At 44.2% G+C, this 22,700-nt stretch overlaps 1 protein-coding gene across 1 annotated transcript; it reads left to right on the top strand.

The window, feature by feature from the left end:
• The first annotated feature begins 10,556 nt into the window (after positions 1-10,556).
• Positions 10,557-16,978, top strand: LOC122229287 (serine-rich adhesin for platelets-like). Its single transcript, XM_042954359.1, has 2 exons — positions 10,557-16,640; positions 16,760-16,978. Exons 1-2 carry the CDS (start codon positions 10,557-10,559, stop codon positions 16,976-16,978), a joined length of 6,303 nt encoding a protein of 2,100 aa, XP_042810293.1.
• Positions 16,979-22,700: the final 5,722 nt, after the last annotated feature.

Below are 22,700 nucleotides of genomic sequence, written 5' to 3'. Positions count from 1 at the left end.
GTGATTCATCGCACTGTGGGAATGTTATCTTCTACCAGGATCACCACTACGGCCACCACTCCTTCCCCTAAGTCAACAACACACCCATCGCCTCCTCATACCTGTGGAGTCACTAGAGGGCCACACAGGAGAAACAATGTCTATCAATACCATCAACCTCTGCCATCCCTGAAGCCCTGAGAGGACTCAGAAAACTGCTAGACACCTCTCCTAGACACAGTTTAATAACTGTCTTGCTGAGAGCTCTCTCATTATAGTAGTAGCCAAGAAACCCATGGAGGGTTCCAGGACTCAGAGAAATGCCCCACCTCAGTGCCAGCCCTGGTGCCCTCACTAGTCCTTGATGCAGGCTCCTCCTCTGAGATAACTTCTTTTAAACTATCTGTTTTAGGCAATATCACACATGTGTCTTCTGACAGTAGTTTCATCACCCCAAGGGGTCAACAACCATCATAACTCACTGTGACATCCTCATGGAAAAGGAGACACCAGGAAAATTGGCGGAAATAGCCCGGAGTCATATCATTTGCCCCTGAAAATGTGCCAAACTGTCCCCAGGGCTCAGACCACTCAGCTTGTGGGAGACCAAGAACTCAGGGCAGGTTAGTCACCTTTTCTCCATCCCTCTACTTCATCTCTCCTGAGGAAGGGTTAGAAGAGCCCAAACTGTGGAGAGACTATACCCTCAGTGACCTCTCACAGCTAAACAATAGCTCACAATTTCCAAGTCTTGATGCTTACCTTTGAGCCTCTGCCCTGTCATTTACAAGGCATGCAATGTTGAGCAAGCTACTCAGGCTCTCCAAATCTCAGTTTCCCCATCTGTGAAATGGGAGCACTATTAACTAAGAGAAGCTATAAAACACTATGCAAATATGTGGTATCAACATTTGCATTATTTATAGAGTCAAAATGTACCTAGTGAGAGCAGTACAAAAGAAATCCCTATTCCCAACTGTATGGATCAATTAACCACAAGTCAGTTGACACTCAAGAACTCAAAGAGGAGACAATGTCTCCCACAGAAACGCCTTGGTAATGGGTATTCCTTACAGAAACCACGCTGCAGTATAGACAGGCCTACAGACAAAACAATTAAACACTCTTCCCAGCCACAACCAGAGGAAGGTCAGTCAGAATCAAATGGCCTCTCTCTAAGGATACATGCTTCAGGACTCTGATTTCCTTATCACAGTTGTGACAGGGTGACAGGAACAATTCCAGTCACCAGTCTCTGTGGCCCTGATAAGACAACCAGACCCATGCCCTTAGGATCCAAGCAGCTACCTTCCAAGGAAGGGCAGTACAGGCATTTTCTAAAGAGGTCCCTGCTAAGGAGGTGATGAGAGACTCTCCTTTATGGTTCTTATTGCTGAATGTCAAGCTGGCAGTGGGTCAAGGTGGGGTGTGGAGCAATCAGGAGGAGCAGTTAGAGGCTGCGGCATTTGTCAGGGTAATAAGGATAACACAACAAAGTGAACAAGAGACCATGGTGGGAGAAATAATTTGGAGGAATAATAGTTGGTACCAAACTATGACGCTGGAGACAAGGAAGAGGAAAGAATCAAAGATGACTCAGGTATTTCTGTCCTGAGCATCTGGGGGACGTGATGTTACAATTAACATAAGGAAGGAAGATGGAAGAAACAGTTTGAGGAAAAGTTTGGCTTGGTCGTGTTGCATTTGACAGGCCGACAGGAAATCATTGGAAAGGCGAATCTGGAAAAATGGGTGTGAAGTCAGGGTAGAATCACAGATTTGTAAGGTGTAAAAATAGATGTAGTCTAGCCAGAAAGAAAGTGTATAAAGAAAGGGAAGGGCTGGAGATGACACTCAGAAAGCTGACTTCATCTGGGGGCTGGGAAGAGAAGAGAAATGGCCCAGGGAGCAGAAAGAATGGGGAGAGTGCTGGACGAGCAGAATTGTTCAGCTTCCAGGAGGGCAATGGGTGCGAATAGTAAGGGGACACTGGCTGAGGAGAAGATTGAGGTGGATGCTCAATAAACACTTGTCGACCAGATGAATGGACGGTGCCAGACTTTACAGAGACTAACGAGGACTGAAAAGAAAATTGTTTTTGGTGATTACCAAAACAGGAGTTGTTTTTTTGTTTTTTGTTTTTTGTTTTTTTGGGGTTTTTTTGGGTAACTTTTCAGGAAAGTGTTTTTGCTGAGATGACTGAGGTGGAGGGCTGAGTGTAAGGAGAAGATAGGTGATAAAAAAGAGGTAGAGAGTGTAGAACCATCTTTCAGGATGCCTGTGGGTGAAACAAAAGATAGGGATAAGGAGGACACAAGATGGATGAAAGACTTATTTTACATCAAGAGAGACATAGATCTCTCTCGGATGAAAGACTTATTTTACATCAAGAGAGAGACCTATGTCTCTCTTGATGTAAAATAAGTCTTTCATCCATCTTGTGGATTGTTTGTCAACGTGTTTGTCAACAGAAGAGAAGGAGACTCTCAGAGAAGCGATGGACTAAGCTACCTGAGGAGAGAGGTAGGGAGCAGAAAGGGCACTGGGTGTGTCTCTGTGTGTCTCCGTGTGTGTATCCTTTTGGTAGAGATTGAGCCAGTCTTCTGGGGTGAGATGAGGGACCGGGTGAGGGCAAAGATGTTTCCTGGTGGAGAGGGTTCTGGGACATAGGAGATCAAGTTAGATGGTCTTTTCGGTGAAGTAGAAGATGGACTGTCATAGAGAAAGGAGGGAGAGGAGAGGGAAAATCTGTTTCTCTCAAATATCAGCTCTTCGCACTCAAATCCCTAGCTCTCAGCCCTGCAAATATGCTATGTATTTGGGCAGGGCGAGAAAGACAGGCTTCGGCTGTCTAATAATCTGATGGGAGCTGAAGAGCCGGGCTTGCATGCTGGTAAAAAACGAGGTCTGTTAATTCCAGCAAAACTTGAGCACCAAGAATAAGGCTGAAAATATTCTTGAGAACCAAGCTTGATCAAGAATCCAAATTCCCAGTGCCTTACAACTTCAGTAAGGTGGTTTTAGCTTACAAAAAAAATCTTAAGAGCAGATGCTATCATTTTCTTTCAAGGTCCTCAAAATGTGGTCCATTGATCACCGGTATCAAAATCACCCTGGGCATAGGTTAAACGCAGATTCCTGGACCCCACCCAATGCATAGGGATCAGATTCTGGTGGTGGGCCCCAGAGGTTCCCCCAGGGATTTGGATGCATCCTATCTTTTGAGAACCACTTTATTTTTTTAATGTTTTATTTATTTTTGAGAGAGTGCAAGTGGGGGAGGGGGAGAGAGAGAGGGACAGAGGACCTGAAGTGGGCTCTGTGTTGACAGCAGAGACCTCAGTGTGGGGCTTGAACTCAAAAACTGTGAGATCATGACCCAAGCTGAAGTCAGTGGCTCAATCAACCGAGCCACCCAGGAGCCCCTTGAGAACCACTTTCTTACCAAAAAGAGTTCTTCTACGGCTCTCCCCGCTACCAGGATTTCTTGCACAAGAATAACCCACTCAAGTTTAGTAGATTGGGTTATTTGCAAACTGTTTTCCTAAGTTGCTGACTAATCTGTTAAAGGAGTGGTTTAAGATTTTTTGTTTAAATGGTGGAGAAAGAAAAATAGAGTACTGTAGTTTTTATGCAACTAACGCTAATCTCTTCCTTCTAAGACAAGCCCAACAGATTTAGAGATTTGTTAAGACTGTGCCTACTCCCCTACAGGATAAAACTGAGTTCCTAGCATGAAGAGACTCACTTGCTTTCCTATTTACTGGAGCAGGAGATTCTAATCAACGCAGCCCAGGACTGGAAAGTCTTTTAAACAAAGATTAAAAGGAGGACATAGTCCTGTTTGACAAGATTTAAAATTGATACTACCAAGTACAGATTTTTTCCAAAGGGAGAGAATATTGGGAATCAGGTACTGTTTCATATACTGCTAATGGAACTGTAAATTAGCATGACTTCCCTGCCAAGAAATTGGGCAGGATGTATTAATGACACAAAAGTTTCTATAATAGCATTAACCCGGGCACCTGGGTGGTTCATTTGGTTAAACCTCTGACTCTTGACTTCAGCTCAGGTCAGGCTCTGACCTGACAGCACAGAGCCTGTTTAGGTTTCTCTCTCTCTCTCTCTCTCTCTCTCTCTCTTTCTCTCTCTCTCTTTCCACCCCCCCTCCTCCTTGCAGGCACACATGTGTTCTCTCCCTCAAATAAATAAACATTAAAAAAATAACAGCATTAACCAGTAAGTCCACTTACAGAAATCTATGTTAAGGAAATGAGCTGAAATAATGAAAACAAAACAAAATATTATACACAAAGATAGTCATCAAAGCTTTATTCATAATATCGACACATTGGAAAGCCTACCTGTTCAATAGTAAGTTAGTTAATTAGGGGCTGTCTCTATGATGGAATATTATTTAATGTATAAAGGCAACATCCAATGTCCTATAAGGGCATGGACACACACACACACACACACACACACACACTATCACACATACATAATAGCAACACATGGAACAGGCATTAAGTAAGGTTTATTAGGGAAAAATTTACAAGCATAGAACCAGTAGAGTGTACAGGATCCTTGAGTTCTCATTATCTCAAGACGGGTGGCTAGAGCTAAGCCCACTGAAGTGAGTGCTCCAGGAGGACTGCCCCTGTGCCACAGCCATTTACAGGGAAATGAGAATGGTGATAATGATGTTTTCGTTGAGGGTGGCTCAGTCTGTTAAGCATTAGACTCTTGATTTCAGCTCAGGCCATGATACCCAGGTCATGAGACCGAGCCCCACGTTGGTCTCTGTGCTGGGCATGCAACCTGCTTGAGACTCTCTCTTTCTCTCTCTCTAAAAAAAAAAAAAGAAGTTTTCAGTTGAGGGAATGGCTTTGTTGGGAAAAGGGGCCTCTAGAGCTCAGCAAGGACAGTTAATATACAACACCCAAGACCTTGCCGTTGGGCTTAGCTGGCCCAGTCCTCCTGGGCCAACACAGCTTGCTGTGCCTCCAAATGGGAGAAGAGAAAGAACTACCACCCCAGATTTGTCTCTCCTCAGGCTGTGTTTACAAAGAATAAATACACAAAGAGATGCTCATAATATTAGGTAAAGTTTTAAAAAATGGATGCAAAGTTATATATACTGGGTAAGTTAAACTATATATATTTTTAAAGCATAGAAAAGAATGCTGGAAGGACACATAATAATATGGTTGTCTGGATAATGAGATTATGGAGTTTGATCTTTCAATTATCTGTATTTTTGCAATTTTAAAATAATGAGTAGATCTTCCTCAACATATTTCGATGAAGTGGTACAACTTTGTCCACAAAGATAAAGCACATTTTTTGTTAGATTTAGTCTTAGGTATTTTATATTTGTCACTATCATAAACACTATTATTTAAAAAATATTTTCTTTCGTTGATGTATGGGAATACAGTTATTTTCACATTTTTTATTGTATATGTAGAGCCTTGCTAAGAATTTAAAATTTGGGGGACTTTATACATAAACAATTATATAATCTGCAAATGATCACAGTGTGTTTCTTCCTTTTCATACCAAAAACAACTTCTCTATACCTTCATATTCTTGTTTATTTTTATTTTTTGTCTTATTGCACTGGCTAGACCTCCAGCATAATGTCAAGTGGAAGTAGTTGTCACTGTCATCCTGGTCTCATTCCAAATTTTAAAGAAAATGTTTCTGATATTTTAAGTATGACATTTATTAATGTTTTTTATTGACATTGTTTGACAGGTTATGAGAGTTACCTTTTATTTTTAGTTTGCTAGGAGTTTTAACAGGAATGAGTGTTGAATTTTTTCATATGCTTTTCCTGCATCTGTTGTGATGATTGTGTTTTCCTTTCCATTCTGTTTATACGGTGATTTACATTAATAAAGTTTTATATTCTTGTATTTCTGGCTTAAACTCAGCTTAATCATGATGAATTTTTGACACAAATCCAATATTGTATTTGGCTTACTAATATTTTTGTTAGGACATTTCTATCTATATTATTATTGAGATTTATTGACCTATAGTTTTCCTTTCTTATACTATCTTTGGTTTGGGTATTAAAAGTTACAACAGCCATACACAATTAGTTGTAAGGCATTCCCTCTTCTACTAAGCTCTGGAAGAGTTTGAATAAAATTGGAATTATCCAGGGGAGCCTGGGTGGCTCAGTGGGTTAGCGTTTGACTTTGGCTCAGGTCATGATCTCACGGTTCGTGGGTTTGAGCCCTGCGTCAGACTCTGTGTTGACAGCTCAGAGCCTGTAGCCTGCTTTGGATTCCCTCTCTCTCTGCCCCTTCCCTGCTTACTCTCTCTCAAAAATAAACAAAAACATTAAAAAAATTAAAAAGCCTTCTGATTTGTGAATATGGGATGTGTTTTCATTTATTTATGTCTTCTTTAATTTTTTCAGCAATATTTTGTAATTTTTATTGTACAAGTTTTTTTTTTAGTTAACTCCTAAGTATTTTTTTCTTTTTGATGGCATTATAAACAGAATTGATTTTTTAACTTCCTTTTTGGATTGTTCATTATTAGTATATAGAAACAAAACTGATTTTTGTGTGTGGACTCTGTATCCTACTACTTGGATGAATTCACTTATTAGTTTTACATTTTTTTTGTGTGTGGAACACTTACAGTTTTGTACATATAGGCTTTTGTACGTATATACATGTAACCTAGAGTTTTGTACATATCATCTGCAAACAGAGATAATTTTACTTTTTCCTTTGTAATTTGGATGCCTTTTATTTCTCTTTTTCTTTTCCTTTTTCTTCTTCCTCTTCTTACTTTTACTCCTTCTCCACTTCCTCCTCCTCTTCCTCTTCCTCTTCCTCTCCTTCTCCTCTTTTCCTTCCCCTTCCTTCTTCTCCTTCTCCTCCTCCTTCTTCTTCTTCTTCTTCTTCTTCTTCTTCTTCTTCTTCTTCTTCTTCTTCCTCCTCTTCTTCCTCTTCCTCTTCCTCTTCTTCTTTTTCCCATAATTGATCTGGTTAGAATTTCTGGCACCTATGTTGAATAGAAGTGGTGAAAGCAAGAATCCTTGCCTTGTTCCTGATCTTATAGAAATAGCTTTCAGTCTTTCACCATTGAATATGAAGTCCACTGTGGGATTTTCATATATGACTTGTATTATATTGAGGTCGTTTCCTTCTACTCCTCATTTGTTAAGTGGTTTTTATCACGAAACAGTGTTGAATTTTGTCAAATGCTTTTTCCACATCAGTTGAGATGATCATGTTGCTTTTTTCACTTCCTTCTGTTGATGTGGTGTATTGCATTGATCAAGTTTTGTATGTTGAATCATCCTTGAATTCCAGGAATAAATCACAGTTGGCCATGGTGTATAATCCTGAATGAAGCTTGCTACTATTTTGTTGAGGACTTTTGTATCAATGTTCATACGAAATATCGGTCATAAGGGACCAATTTGTCTAGTGATTTGTAGTGATTTGTCTAGTGAACTCTGAATGAGTTAGGAAGTGTTCCTTCCTCTTCAATTTGTTGGAACAGCTTGAAAAGGATTGGTGTTAGTTCTTCTTTAAATGTTTGGTAGAATTCACCAGAAGCCATCAGGTCCGGGGCTTTTCTTAGCTGGGAGATTTTTGATTGTTGATTCAATCTCCTTACGAGTTATAGGTCTATTCATTTTTTATTTCTTTATGATTTAGTCTTGACAGGTTCTGTGTTTCCAGAAAACACATTGACCATTTCATCGAGGTTATCTAATTTGTTGGTGTATAGCTATTCACAGTGCTCACTTATAATCCTTCTATTTCTGTATGATTGGCAGCAAAGTCCCCATTTTCATGTCTGGTGTCAGTAATTTGAGTATTCCCTCTTTTTTATCTTAGTCCACCTAGCTACAAGTATATCAATTCTGCTGGTTTTTCTCAAAGAATCAACTTTTGGTTTTATTGATTTTCTCTACTGTTTTATTCTCTATTTCATGTATCTCTGCCCTAATTTTTATTATTTCCTTCCTTCTGCTAGCTTTGGGTTTAGTTTGTTCTTCTTTTTTCTAGTTCCTTAAGTTGCAAAGTTAAGTTCATTCCTAATGCTCTTCCTTTTTGTTATCTACTTTTCTTTCTTTTTCTTAATTCACCTTGCTGGAAGTTTGCCTAGTTTATCTTCATTTCTATTCTTAATTATATCCTCTATTCAGCTTTCTTTTTCCTTTTTCTTTCTGATTCTTCTAGTTCACCTTTCCTCTGAGAGTCCTAGATTTATGCAGAAAATATTCAACTTACAGTGTCCTGATCTAAGACTGTGTCTCCTTTTCTTATGGAGCCCTTAACTCTCAACACTTTAGAGCTCAGAAATCTGTAGGTTCCTTAAGAGCACTGACTTAACATCTTAGATTTTGACCCTTTCACTCTTGAGTGTTTACCTTTCTATCTTCTGATCTCAGCTCTGCATTCAGAAAATATTTTCTACACATTATCTAACATTCGTAGGTTTTGTAGTTAAAGACTTATCTCTTTTGCCATATTGCTGGAAATGGAGTTGTATCACTGTGACAAACAAAAATATTTGCTTAAAAATTGGACTATGCTATTGTGAAACTTTTGCTGCTGATATTGATTTTAATAGAGATGATGCAGGCTCTGAAAATATATTAATTGCCAAGAATCTATAATAAATTTAGTAAGTTTGGCATGTGTATGGCTTCTGTGTGGTAACTCAAAGCCAGATAATAGAGCAATGCTTAGGAAAATGAAATAAGGTTAATAATAATGTTTTCTAATCTAAACCTTATCTGGATAAACCAAACTTTGGAACTTTATTGAAGAGAGTTTATATAAGAATTGAAAGTCCTGTAAGCAAATCTACTAATAATTCTGAATAAAGGCGGTCTCCTTTCAAAGTTGAAGCAGACTTGGAGTACCTGGGCGGCTCAATCACTTAAGCATCTAACTCTTGATTTTGGCTCAGATCATGATTTCACAGCTTCTGAGATTAAGAGCTGCTTTGGTCTCTATGTGACAGTGTGGATCCTGCTTAGGATTCTCTCTCTCCTTCTCTCTATCTCAAAATAAATAAACTTAAAAAAAGTAAGGTTGAAGCAGACTCATTTTGGGGTTAAATAGGGAACGAAGGACCTTCTAGCTCAATCCATGCATTTGTCCACACCAGCTTAGAAACATGTCATGTGTCATTAATTACTATTAACAAAGCATAGAAGGAGGCAAGTGAGTTACTTATATTTCAATAAATTAGAGCTGACTCATAATCATTCTCACTAACCTGAAAGTCTAAATTGCTTTCGTAAGATGAGAAAAGTGGTAGAATTATAGTCAACTCTAGGAACTACACTCAAAACTTCTTTGCTGGAAGTTTGTCCCTCTGTGAACTTCATCTGTTGGTTCACAACCCTCCTTGGAGCTTCCTAGATATAATTTGAAACTGTACTCAGAGCACAGGGAGAGACTCATGAAAGAGACAGGCCACTCCAGCTTGGTAGGTGGCAGTTTTAATAATAGCAAAGGGAACTGACATTCAGGCTTGGGTGGCAGCAAGATGAATAAATCCCTGCACCTGCCCACCAAATCCCAAAAGTTTATGAAGAGGCCCTATCTGGGCTCAGTCTATGCAGGTGCTTTTGACACCACATCACTATCTCAAGGCTATGTCCTTGAGTGGATAGCCTCCAGAAGTGGAAAAGGCAAGCAGAACCCACATTCCAAGAATAAGGAAAGGGGTGAGAAGCCTGCAAGTGCCTACGCCCAGCTCAGTGAGCAATGGGGGTGCAGGACAGGTCACGTTTTTTTCACTATATTCATCAATATCAACCCTTCAACTAGTTATGAGCACTGAGGTTTAAAAAAAAGTTTGAGAACAGCTAGGGAACTAATGAAAACCCAAAAGAATAAGTATCTAAAAGAAAAAAAAAAGACTGAATGTTTCTTAAGTTCTTTTGTTTAAAAGAATCAAGGCCTTTAAAATAAAATTCAGGAGGATGGTCTGCTGTACTGATTGAGGATTTGTTTACAACGACTGGGAGTGCAGTCAAATATTTTAAACAAACCAGATTAGTATGTAAATATTCGGCATAGCAAGTAAATTGAAAAAAAATATAGGCATGATCAATTAAATTACCATTATGTTATAACATGACCAGGGATAGAATATGTACTCTCACTCTTTGGTATCTGCTAGATAGGAAGAAATGTTAAATGAGGAGGAAAAGTAGACATTTAATTGGCTTTGAAAAAAAAAACAAAACTCAGTCAACTCAACTCAATAGCCTGCCCTAGATGTACACTAGAGGTACAATCAACAACATGCTAATTTGTTATTTCTACTCTGATATATCAGCAACTTCCACGAATGGACAGGCTCAGACAACACAGACCACTGGAATACCTCAAACCAGCATCATGAAGGAGACCATGAGAGATTCTCAAACCAGCACTAACTTGGCTATGAGCAGACCAAATACTTCATCACACCAAAGTACACAAACTCTTAGACAACACAATTCCCAGGACACAGCCACCTATGGCAAAACAGTAACTTCATCTGCTTCCACTATCAGCAACAAATCTTCCATGATGTCAGATATGTCCAAGTCACTGAACTCCACAGAGAACATTTCAGTCTTTTCTAGTGCAAGCAAAACACATGTCGTGACATCAGAGTTCCGCCAAACACCAATCTCCACAGACACCACTGTGGGAAACACACAACACACATCATACCCTGAAACAGCAAGTTTCACTTCAGTCACCTCAACACTCTCAGAGTCAACTGGAGTAGAGGAACAGTCCATGGCACCCTCTTCCATCACTTCTGCTTCAGAGACCACAGCGTCTTCTCAAAGCCACAGGACTCAGAGCATGGACACCATCAGGGAATCTCAAACCAGCACTATCTCAGCAGTGATCACATCAACTCCTTCATCGTCCCTAAGTGGACACATCCTTACAGAGAGCATCTCACAGGAGACTTCCACCTCTGGGGAAGCACGCACTTCATCTCCTTCTGGTGTCAGCCACAAACCTTCCACAGTGTCAGAAATGCCCACATCAACAATCTCCACAGATGACACTTCAGTCTCTTCCCATGCAAGCAACTCACATGCAGTGACATCAGAGGTTTCCATAACACCAGTATCAACAGTCACCACTGGAGGAAACACAAAACACACATCACACTCTGAAACAGCAAGTTTTACCCCAGTCACCTCAACACTCTCAATGTCAACTGGACTAAGAGAACACTCCATGGCACGCTCTTCAGTCACTTCTGCTTCAGAGACAACAGCATCTTCTCAAAGTCACAGGACTCAGACCATGGACACCATCAGGGAATCTGAAACCGGCACTATCTCAGCAGTGATCACATCAACTCCTTCATCGTCCCTAAGTGGACACACCCTTACAGAGGGCATCTCACAGGAGACTCCCACCTCTGGGGAAGCAAGGACTTCATCTCATTCCAGCATCAGCCACAAACCTTCCACAGTGTCAGAAATGCCCACATCAACAATCTCCACAGAAGACACTTCAGCCTCTTTCAGTACAAGCAACAGACATCAAATGACATCAGAGTTCCGCAAAACACCAATCTCCACAGACACCACTGTAGGAAACACAAAACACACATCATACCCTGAAACAGCAAATTTTACTGCAGTCACCTCAATACCCTCAAGGACAACTGGAGTAGACGAACAGTCCACGGCACCCTCTTCCATCACTTCTGCTTCAGAGACCACAGCGTCTTCTCAAAGCCATGGAACTCAGACCATAGACACCATCAGGGAATCTCAAACCAGCACTATCTCAGCAGTGATCACATCAACTCCTTCATCATCCCTAAGTGGACACACCCTTATAGAGAGCATCTCACAGGAGACTTCTACCTCTGGGGAAGCGGGGACTTCATCTTCTTCTAGTGTCAGCCACAAACCTTCCACAGTGTCAGAAATGCCCACGTCAACAATCTCCACAGATGACACTTTAGTCTCTTCCCGTACAAGCAACTCACATGCCGTGACATCAGAGTTTTCCAGAACACAATTATCAATAGACACCACTGTAGGATTCACAAAACACACAATGCACCCTGAAACAGGAAGTTTTACTCCAGTCACCTCAACACTCTCAAGGACAACTGGATTACAGGACCTCTCCACAACATCCTCTTCCATCACTTCTACCCCAGAGACAACAGCATCTTCTCAAAGCCACAAGACTCAGACCATGGACACCATCAGGGAATCTCAAACCAGCACTATCTCAGCAGTGATCACATCAACTCTTTCATCGTCCCTAAGTGGACACACCCTTACAGAGGGCATCTCACAGGAATCTCCCACCTCTGGGGAAGCAAGGACTTCATCTCATTCCAGCATCAGCCACAAACCTTCTGCAACCTCAGAAATGCCCCCGTCAACATCCTCCACAGATGACACTTCAGCCTCTTCCCGTGCAAGCAACAGACATCAAATGACATCAGAGTTCCCCCAAACGCCTGTTTCCACAGACACCACTGAAGGAAACACAAAACACATATCATACCCTGAAACTGGAAGCTTGACCCCAGTCACCTCAATACGCTCAGTGTCAACTGGACGAAGAGAACACTCCACGGCACGCTCTTCCATCACTTCTGCTTCAGAGACAACAGCGTCCTCTCAAAGCCACAGGACACAGACCAAGGACAGCACCAGAGAATCTCAAAGCAGCACGAGATTGGCAGTGATCACAACAACCCCTTCATCCTCCCTAAATGGACACACCCTTACAGAGAGCACCTCACAGGAGCCATCCACCTCTGGGGAAGCAAGGACTTCATCTCCTTCCAGCATCAGCCACAAACCTTCCACAGTGTCAGAAATGCCCACGACAACAACCTCCATAAATGACACTTCAGTCTCCTCCACTACAAGCAACAGACATCAAATGACATCACAGGTTCCCCAAACGCCTATTCCCACAGACACCACTGAGGGAAACACAAAACACTCGTCATACCCTGAAACAGCAAGTTTTACTGCAGTCACCTCAACACTCTCAAAGTCAACTGGAGTAGAGGAACAGTCCACGGCACCCTCTTCCATCACTTCTGCTTCAGAGACCACAGCGTCTTCTCAAAGCCACAGGACTCAGACCATGGACACCATCAGGGAATCTCAAACCAGCACTATCTCAGCAGTGATCACATCAACTCCTTCATCGTCCCTAAGTGGACACATCCTTACAGAGAGCATCTCACAGGAGACTTCCACCTCTGGGGAAGCGCACACTTCATCTCCTTCTGGTGTCAGCCACAAACCTTCCACAGTGTCAGAAATGCCCACATCAACAATCTCCACAGATGACACTTCAGTCTCTTCCCGTGCAAGCAACTCACATGCAGTGACATCAGAGGTTTCCATAACACCAGTATCAACAGTCACCACTGGAGGAAACACAAAACACACATCACATTCTGAAACAGCAAGTTTTACCCCAGTCACCTCAACACTCTCAATGTCAACTGGACTAAGAGAACACTCCATGGCACGCTCTTCAGTCACTTCTGCTTCAGAGACAACAGCGTCTTCTCAAAGCCTCAGGAAACAGACCAAGGACAGCACCAGAGAATCTCAAAGCAGCACGAGATTGGCAGTGATCACAACAACCCCTTCATCCTCCCTAAATGGACACACCCTTACAGAGAGCACCTCACAGGAGACATCCACCTCTGGGGAAGCAAGGACTTCATCTCCTTCCAGCATCAGCCACAAACTTTCCACAATGTCAGAAATGCCCATGTCAACAATCTCCACAGATGACACTTCAGCCTCTTTCAGTACAAGCAACAGACATCAAATGACATCAGAGTTCCGCAAAACACCAATCTCCACAGACACCACTGTAGGAAACACAAAACACTCGTCATACCCTGAAACACCAAGTTTTACTGTAGTCACCTCAATACTCTCAAGGACAACTGGAGTGGAGGAACAGTCCATGGCACCCTCTTCCATCACTTCTGCTTCAGAGACCACAGCGTCTTCTCAAAGCCACAGGACACAGACCAAGGACAGCACCAGAGAATCTCAAAGCAGCACGAGATTGACAGTGATCACAACAACCCCTTCATCCTCCCTAAATGGACACACCCTTACAGAGAGCACCTCACAGGAGATATCCATCTCTGGGGAAGGAAGGACTTCATCTCCTTCCAGCATCAGCCACAAACCTTCCACAATGTCAGAAATGCCCACGTCAACAACCTCCATAAATGACACTTCAGTCTCCTTCACTACAAGCAACAGACATCAAATGACATCACAGGTTCCCCAAACGCCTATTCCCACAGACACCACTGTGGGAAACACAAAACACTCGTCATACCCTGAAACAGCAAGTTTTACTGCAGTCACCTCAACACTCTCAAAGTCAACTGGAGTAGAGGAACAGTCCATGGCACCCTCTTCCATCACTTCTGCTTCAGAGACCACAGCGTCTTCTCAAAGCCACAGGACTCAGAGCATGGACACCATCAGGGAATCTCAAACCAGCACTATCTCAGCAGTGATCACATCAACTCCTTCATCGTCCCTAAGTGGACACATCCTTACAGAGAGCATCTCACAGGAGACTTCCACCTCTGGGGAAGCACGCACTTCATCTCCTTCTGGTGTCAGCCACAAACCTTCCACAGTGTCAGAAATGCCCACATCAACAATCTCCACAGATGACACTTCAGTCTCTTCCCATGCAAGCAACTCACATGCAGTGACATCAGAGGTTTCCATAACACCAGTATCAACAGTCACCACTGGAGGAAACACAAAGCACACATCACACTCTGAAACAGCAAGTTTTACCCCAGTCACCTCAACACTCTCAATGTCAACTGGACTAAGAGAACACTCCATGGCACGCTCTTCAGTCACTTCTGCTTCAGAGACAACAGCATCTTCTCAAAGTCACAGGACTCAGACCATGGACACCATCAGGGAATCTGAAACCGGCACTATCTCAGCAGTGATCACATCAACTCCTTCATCGTCCCTAAGTGGACACACCCTTACAGAGGGCATCTCACAGGAGACATCCACCTCTGGGGAAGCAAGGACTTCATCTCATTCCAGCATCAGCCACAAACCTTCCACAGTGTCAGAAATGCCCACATCAACAATCTCCACAGAAGACACTTCAGCCTCTTTCAGTACAAGCAACAGACATCAAATGACATCAGAGTTCCGCAAAACACCAATCTCCACAGACACCACTGTAGGAAACACAAAACACACATCATACCCTGAAACAGCAAATTTTACTGCAGTCACCTCAATACCCTCAAGGACAACTGGAGTAGACGAACAGTCCACGGCACCCTCTTCCATCACTTCTGCTTCAGAGACCACAGCGTCTTCTCAAAGCCATGGAACTCAGACCATAGACACCATCAGGGAATCTCAAACCAGCACTATCTCAGCAGTGATCACATCAACTCCTTCATCATCCCTAAGTGGACACACCCTTATAGAGAGCATCTCACAGGAGACTTCCACCTCTGGGGAAGCGGGGACTTCATCTTCTTCTAGTGTCAGCCACAAACCTTCCACAGTGTCAGAAATGCCCACGTCAACAATCTCCACAGATGACACTTTAGTCTCTTCCCGTACAAGCAACTCACATGCCGTGACATCAGAGTTTTCCAGAACACAATTATCAATAGACACCACTGTAGGATTCACAAAACACACAATGCACCCTGAAACAGGAAGTTTTACTCCAGTCACCTCAACACTCTCAAGGACAACTGGATTACAGGACCTCTCCACAACATCCTCTTCCATCACTTCTACCCCAGAGACAACAGCATCTTCTCAAAGCCACAAGACTCAGACCATGGACACCATCAGGGAATCTCAAACCAGCACTATCTCAGCAGTGATCACATCAACTCTTTCATCGTCCCTAAGTGGACACACCCTTACAGAGGGCATCTCACAGGAATCTCCCACCTCTGGGGAAGCAAGGACTTCATCTCATTCCAGCATCAGCCACAAACCTTCTGCAACCTCAGAAATGCCCCCGTCAACATCCTCCACAGATGACACTTCAGCCTCTTCCCGTGCAAGCAACAGACATCAAATGACATCAGAGTTCCCCCAAACGCCTGTTTCCACAGACACCACTGAAGGAAACACAAAACACATATCATACCCTGAAACTGGAAGCTTGACCCCAGTCACCTCAATACGCTCAGTGTCAACTGGACGAAGAGAACACTCCACGGCACGCTCTTCCATCACTTCTGCTTCAGAGACAACAGCGTCCTCTCAAAGCCACAGGACACAGACCAAGGACAGCACCAGAGAATCTCAAAGCAGCACGAGATTGGCAGTGATCACAACAACCCCTTCATCCTCCCTAAATGGACACACCCTTACAGAGAGCACCTCACAGGAGCCATCCACCTCTGGGGAAGCAAGGACTTCATCTCCTTCCAGCATCAGCCACAAACCTTCCACAATGTCAGAAATGCCCACGACAACAACCTCCATAAATGACACTTCAGTCTCCTCCACTACAAGCAACAGACATCAAATGACATCACAGGTTCCCCAAACGCCTATTCCCACAGACACCACTGAGGGAAACACAAAACACTCGTCATACCCTGAAACAGCAAGTTTTACTGCAGTCACCTCAACACTCTCAAAGTCAACTGGAGTGGAGGAACAGTCCATGGCACCCTCTTCCATCACTTCTGCTTCAGAGACCACAGCGTCTTCTCAAAGCCACAGGACACAGACCAAGGACAGCACCAGAGAATCTCAAAGCAGCACGAGATTGACAGTGATCACAACAACCCCTTCATCCTCCCTAAATGGACACACCCTTACAGAGAGCACCTCACAGGAGATATCCATCTCTGGGGAAGGAAGGACTTCATCTCCTTCCAGCATCAGCCACAAACCTTCCACAATGTCAGAAATGCCCACGTCAACAACCTCCATAAATGACACTTCAGTCTCCTTCACTACAAGCAACAGACATCAAATGACATCACAGGTTCCCCAAACGCCTATTCCCACAGACACCACTGTGGGAAACACAAAACACTCGTCATACCCTGAAACAGCAAGTTTTACTGCAGTCACCTCAACACTCTCAAAGTCAACTGGAGTAGAGGAACAGTCCATGGCACCCTCTTCCATCACTTCTGCTTCAGAGACCACAGCGTCTTCTCAAAGCCACAGGACTCAGACCATGGACACCATCAGGGAATCTCAAACCAGCACTATCTCAGCAGTGATCACATCAACTCCTTCATCGTCCCTAAGTGGACACATCCTTACAGAGAGCATCTCACAGGAGACTTCCACCTCTGGGGAAGCACGCACTTCATCTCCTTCTGGTGTCAGCCACAAACCTTCCACAGTGTCAGAAATGCCCACATCAACAATCTCCACAGATGACACTTCAGTCTCTTCCCATGCAAGCAACTCACATGCAGTGACATCAGAGGTTTCCATAACACCAGTATCAACAGTCACCACTGGAGGAAACACAAAGCACACATCACACTCTGAAACAGCAAGTTTTACCCCAGTCACCTCAACACTCTCAATGTCAACTGGACTAAGAGAACACTCCATGGCACGCTCTTCAGTCACTTCTGCTTCAGAGACAACAGCATCTTCTCAAAGTCACAGGACTCAGACCATGGACACCATCAGGGAATCTGAAACCGGCACTATCTCAGCAGTGATCACATCAACTCCTTCATCGTCCCTAAGTGGACACACCCTTACAGAGGGCATCTCACAGGAGACATCCACCTCTGGGGAAGCAAGGACTTCATCTCATTCCAGCATCAGCCACAAACCTTCCACAGTGTCAGAAATGCCCACATCAACAATCTCCACAGAAGACACTTCAGCCTCTTTCAGTACAAGCAACAGACATCAAATGACATCAGAGTTCCGCAAAACACCAATCTCCACAGACACCACTGTAGGAAACACAAAACACACATCATACCCTGAAACAGCAAATTTTACTGCAGTCACCTCAATACCCTCAAGGACAACTGGAGTAGACGAACAGTCCACGGCACCCTCTTCCATCACTTCTGCTTCAGAGACCACAGCGTCTTCTCAAAGCCATGGAACTCAGACCATAGACACCATCAGGGAATCTCAAACCAGCACTATCTCAGCAGTGATCACATCAACTCCTTCATCATCCCTAAGTGGACACACCCTTATAGAGAGCATCTCACAGGAGACTTCCACCTCTGGGGAAGCGGGGACTTCATCTTCTTCTAGTGTCAGCCACAAACCTTCCACAGTGTCAGAAATGCCCACGTCAACAATCTCCACAGATGACACTTTAGTCTCTTCCCGTACAAGCAACTCACATGCCGTGACATCAGAGTTTTCCAGAACACAATTATCAATAGACACCACTGTAGGATTCACAAAACACACAATGCACCCTGAAACAGGAAGTTTTACTCCAGTCACCTCAACACTCTCAAGGACAACTGGATTACAGGACCTCTCCACAACATCCTCTTCCATCACTTCTACCCCAGAGACAACAGCATCTTCTCAAAGCCACAAGACTCAGACCATGGACACCATCAGGGAATCTCAAACCAGCACTATCTCAGCAGTGATCACATCAACTCTTTCATCGTCCCTAAGTGGACACACCCTTACAGAGGGCATCTCACAGGAATCTCCCACCTCTGGGGAAGCAAGGACTTCATCTCATTCCAGCATCAGCCACAAACTTTCTGCAACCTCAGAAATGCCCCCGTCAACATCCTCCACAGATGACACTTCAGCCTCTTCCCGTGCAAGCAACAGACATCAAATGACATCAGAGTTCCCCCAAACGCCTGTTTCCACAGACACCACTGAAGGAAACACAAAACACATATCATACCCTGAAACTGGAAGCTTGACCCCAGTCACCTCAATACGCTCAGTGTCAACTGGACGAAGAGAACACTCCACGGCACGCTCTTCCATCACTTCTGCTTCAGAGACAACAGCGTCCTCTCAAAGCCACAGGACACAGACCAAGGACAGCACCAGAGAATCTCAAAGCAGCACGAGATTGGCAGTGATCACAACAACCCCTTCATCCTCCCTAAATGGACACACCCTTACAGAGAGCACCTCACAGGAGCCATCCACCTCTGGGGAAGCAAGGACTTCATCTCCTTCCAGCATCAGCCACAAACCTTCCACAATGTCAGAAATGCCCACGACAACAACCTCCATAAATGACACTTCAGTCTCCTCCACTACAAGCAACAGACATCAAATGACATCACAGGTTCCCCAAACGCCTATTCCCACAGACACCACTGAGGGAAACACAAAACACTCGTCATACCCTGAAACAGCAAGTTTTACTGCAGTCACCTCAACACTCTCAAAGTCAACTGGAGTGGAGGAACAGTCCATGGCACCCTCTTCCATCACTTCTGCTTCAGAGACCACAGCGTCTTCTCAAAGCCACAGGACACAGACCAAGGACAGCACCAGAGAATCTCAAAGCAGCACGAGATTGACAGTGATCACAACAACCCCTTCATCCTCCCTAAATGGACACACCCTTACAGAGAGCACCTCACAGGAGATATCCATCTCTGGGGAAGGAAGGACTTCATCTCCTTCCAGCATCAGCCACAAACCTTCCACAATGTCAGAAATGCCCACGTCAACAACCTCCATAAATGACACTTCAGTCTCCTTCACTACAAGCAACAGACATCAAATGACATCACAGGTTCCCCAAACGCCTATTCCCACAGACACCACTGTGGGAAACACAAAACACTCGTCATACCCTGAAACAGCAAGTTTTACTGCAGTCACCTCAACACTCTCAAAGTCAACTGGAGTAGAGGAACAGTCCATGGCACCCTCTTCCATCACTTCTGCTTCAGAGACCACAGCGTCTTCTCAAAGCCACAGGACTCAGACCATGGACACCATCAGGGAATCTCAAACCAGCACTATCTCAGCAGTGATCACATCAACTCCTTCATCGTCCCTAAGTGGACACATCCTTACAGAGAGCATCTCACAGGAGACTTCCACCTCTGGGGAAGCACGCACTTCATCTCCTTCTGGTGTCAGCCACAAACCTTCCACAGTGTCAGAAATGCCCACATCAACAATCTCCACAGATGACACTTCAGTCTCTTCCCATGCAAGCAACTCACATGCAGTGACATCAGAGGTTTCCATAACACCAGTATCAACAGTCACCACTGGAGGAAACACAAAGCACACATCACACTCTGAAACAGCAAGTTTTACCCCAGTCACCTCAACACTCTCAATGTCAACTGGACTAAGAGAACACTCCATGGCACGCTCTTCAGTCACTTCTGCTTCAGAGACAACAGCATCTTCTCAAAGTCACAGGACTCAGACCATGGACACCATCAGGGAATCTGAAACCGGCACTATCTCAGCAGTGATCACATCAACTCCTTCATCGTCCCTAAGTGGACACACCCTTACAGAGGGCATCTCACAGGAGACATCCACCTCTGGGGAAGCAAGGACTTCATCTCATTCCAGCATCAGCCACAAACCTTCCACAGTGTCAGAAATGCCCACATCAACAATCTCCACAGAAGACACTTCAGCCTCTTTCAGTACAAGCAACAGACATCAAATGACATCAGAGTTCCGCAAAACACCAATCTCCACAGACACCACTGTAGGAAACACAAAACACACATCATACCCTGAAACAGCAAATTTTACTGCAGTCACCTCAATACCCTCAAGGACAACTGGAGTAGACGAACAGTCCACGGCACCCTCTTCCATCACTTCTGCTTCAGAGACCACAGCGTCTTCTCAAAGCCATGGAACTCAGACCATAGACACCATCAGGGAATCTCAAACCAGCACTATCTCAGCAGTGATCACATCAACTCCTTCATCATCCCTAAGTGGACACACCCTTATAGAGAGCATCTCACAGGAGACTTCCACCTCTGGGGAAGCGGGGACTTCATCTTCTTCTAGTGTCAGCCACAAACCTTCCACAGTGTCAGAAATGCCCACGTCAACAATCTCCACAGATGACACTTTAGTCTCTTCCCGTACAAGCAACTCACATGCCGTGACATCAGAGTTTTCCAGAACACAATTATCAATAGACACCACTGTAGGATTCACAAAACACACAATGCACCCTGAAACAGGAAGTTTTACTCCAGTCACCTCAACACTCTCAAGGACAACTGGATTACAGGACCTCTCCACAACATCCTCTTCCATCACTTCTACCCCAGAGACAACAGCATCTTCTCAAAGCCACAAGACTCAGACCATGGACACCATCAGGGAATCTCAAACCAGCACTATCTCAGCAGTGATCACATCAACTCTTTCATCGTCCCTAAGTGGACACACCCTTACAGAGGGCATCTCACAGGAATCTCCCACCTCTGGGGAAGCAAGGACTTCATCTCATTCCAGCATCAGCCACAAACCTTCTGCAACCTCAGAAATGCCCCCGTCAACATCCTCCACAGATGACACTTCAGCCTCTTCCCGTGCAAGCAACAGACATCAAATGACATCAGAGTTCCCCCAAACGCCTGTTTCCACAGACACCACTGAAGGAAACACAAAACACATATCATACCCTGAAACTGGAAGCTTGACCCCAGTCACCTCAATACGCTCAGTGTCAACTGGACGAAGAGAACACTCCACGGCACGCTCTTCCATCACTTCTGCTTCAGAGACAACAGCGTCCTCTCAAAGCCACAGGACACAGACCAAGGACAGCACCAGAGAATCTCAAAGCAGCACGAGATTGGCAGTGATCACAACAACCCCTTCATCCTCCCTAAATGGACACACCCTTACAGAGAGCACCTCACAGGAGCCATCCACCTCTGGGGAAGCAAGGACTTCATCTCCTTCCAGCATCAGCCACAAACCTTCCACAATGTCAGAAATGCCCACGACAACAACCTCCATAAATGACACTTCAGTCTCCTCCACTACAAGCAACAGACATCAAATGACATCACAGGTTCCCCAAACGCCTATTCCCACAGACACCACTGAGGGAAACACAAAACACTCGTCATACCCTGAAACAGCAAGTTTTACTGCAGTCACCTCAACACTCTCAAAGTCAACTGGAGTAGAGGAACAGTCCACGGCACCCTCTTCCATCACTTCTGCTTCAGAGACCACAGCGTCTTCTCAAAGCCACAGGACTCAGACCATGGACACCATCAGGGAATCTCAAACCAGCACTATCTCAGCAGTGATCACATCAACTCTTTCACTGTCCTTAAGTGGACACACCCTTACAGAAAGCATCTCACAGGAGACATCCACCCCTGAGAATGCAAGCACTTCATCTCCTTCCAGCATCAGCCAGAAACCTTCGGCAACCTCAGAAATGCCCCTGTCAACATCCTCCACAGATGACACTTCAGCCTCTTCCCATGCAAGCAACTCACATGCAGTGACATCAGAGGTTTCCATAACACCAGCATCAATAGACACCACTGTAGGATACACAAAACATACAACACACCCTGAAATAGGAAGTTTTACTCCAGTCACCTCAACACTCTCAAGGACAAATGGAGTAGATGGACACACAACAGCCTCCTCTTCCATTACTTCTACTGCAGAGATGACAGCATTTTCTCATGACTACAGGAGTCAGAGCATG

This window comes from Panthera leo, chromosome C2, assembly GCF_018350215.1.
Source record: "Panthera leo isolate Ple1 chromosome C2, P.leo_Ple1_pat1.1, whole genome shotgun sequence".
In the NCBI taxonomy this organism is placed as follows: Eukaryota; Metazoa; Chordata; class Mammalia; order Carnivora; family Felidae; genus Panthera; species Panthera leo.
This window is presented reverse-complemented; position numbering and strand designations above follow the sequence as displayed.

Coding starts and splice junctions, on each gene's coding strand:
- LOC122229287 (XM_042954359.1), top strand. CDS start 10,557: ATGTCAGATATGTCCAAGTCACTGAACTCCACAGAGAACATTTCAGTC. Junction 16,641..16,759: donor ACTCGTCATACCCTGAAACA/GCAAGTTTTACT, acceptor TCAAAGCCACAG/GACACAGACCAAGGACAGCA.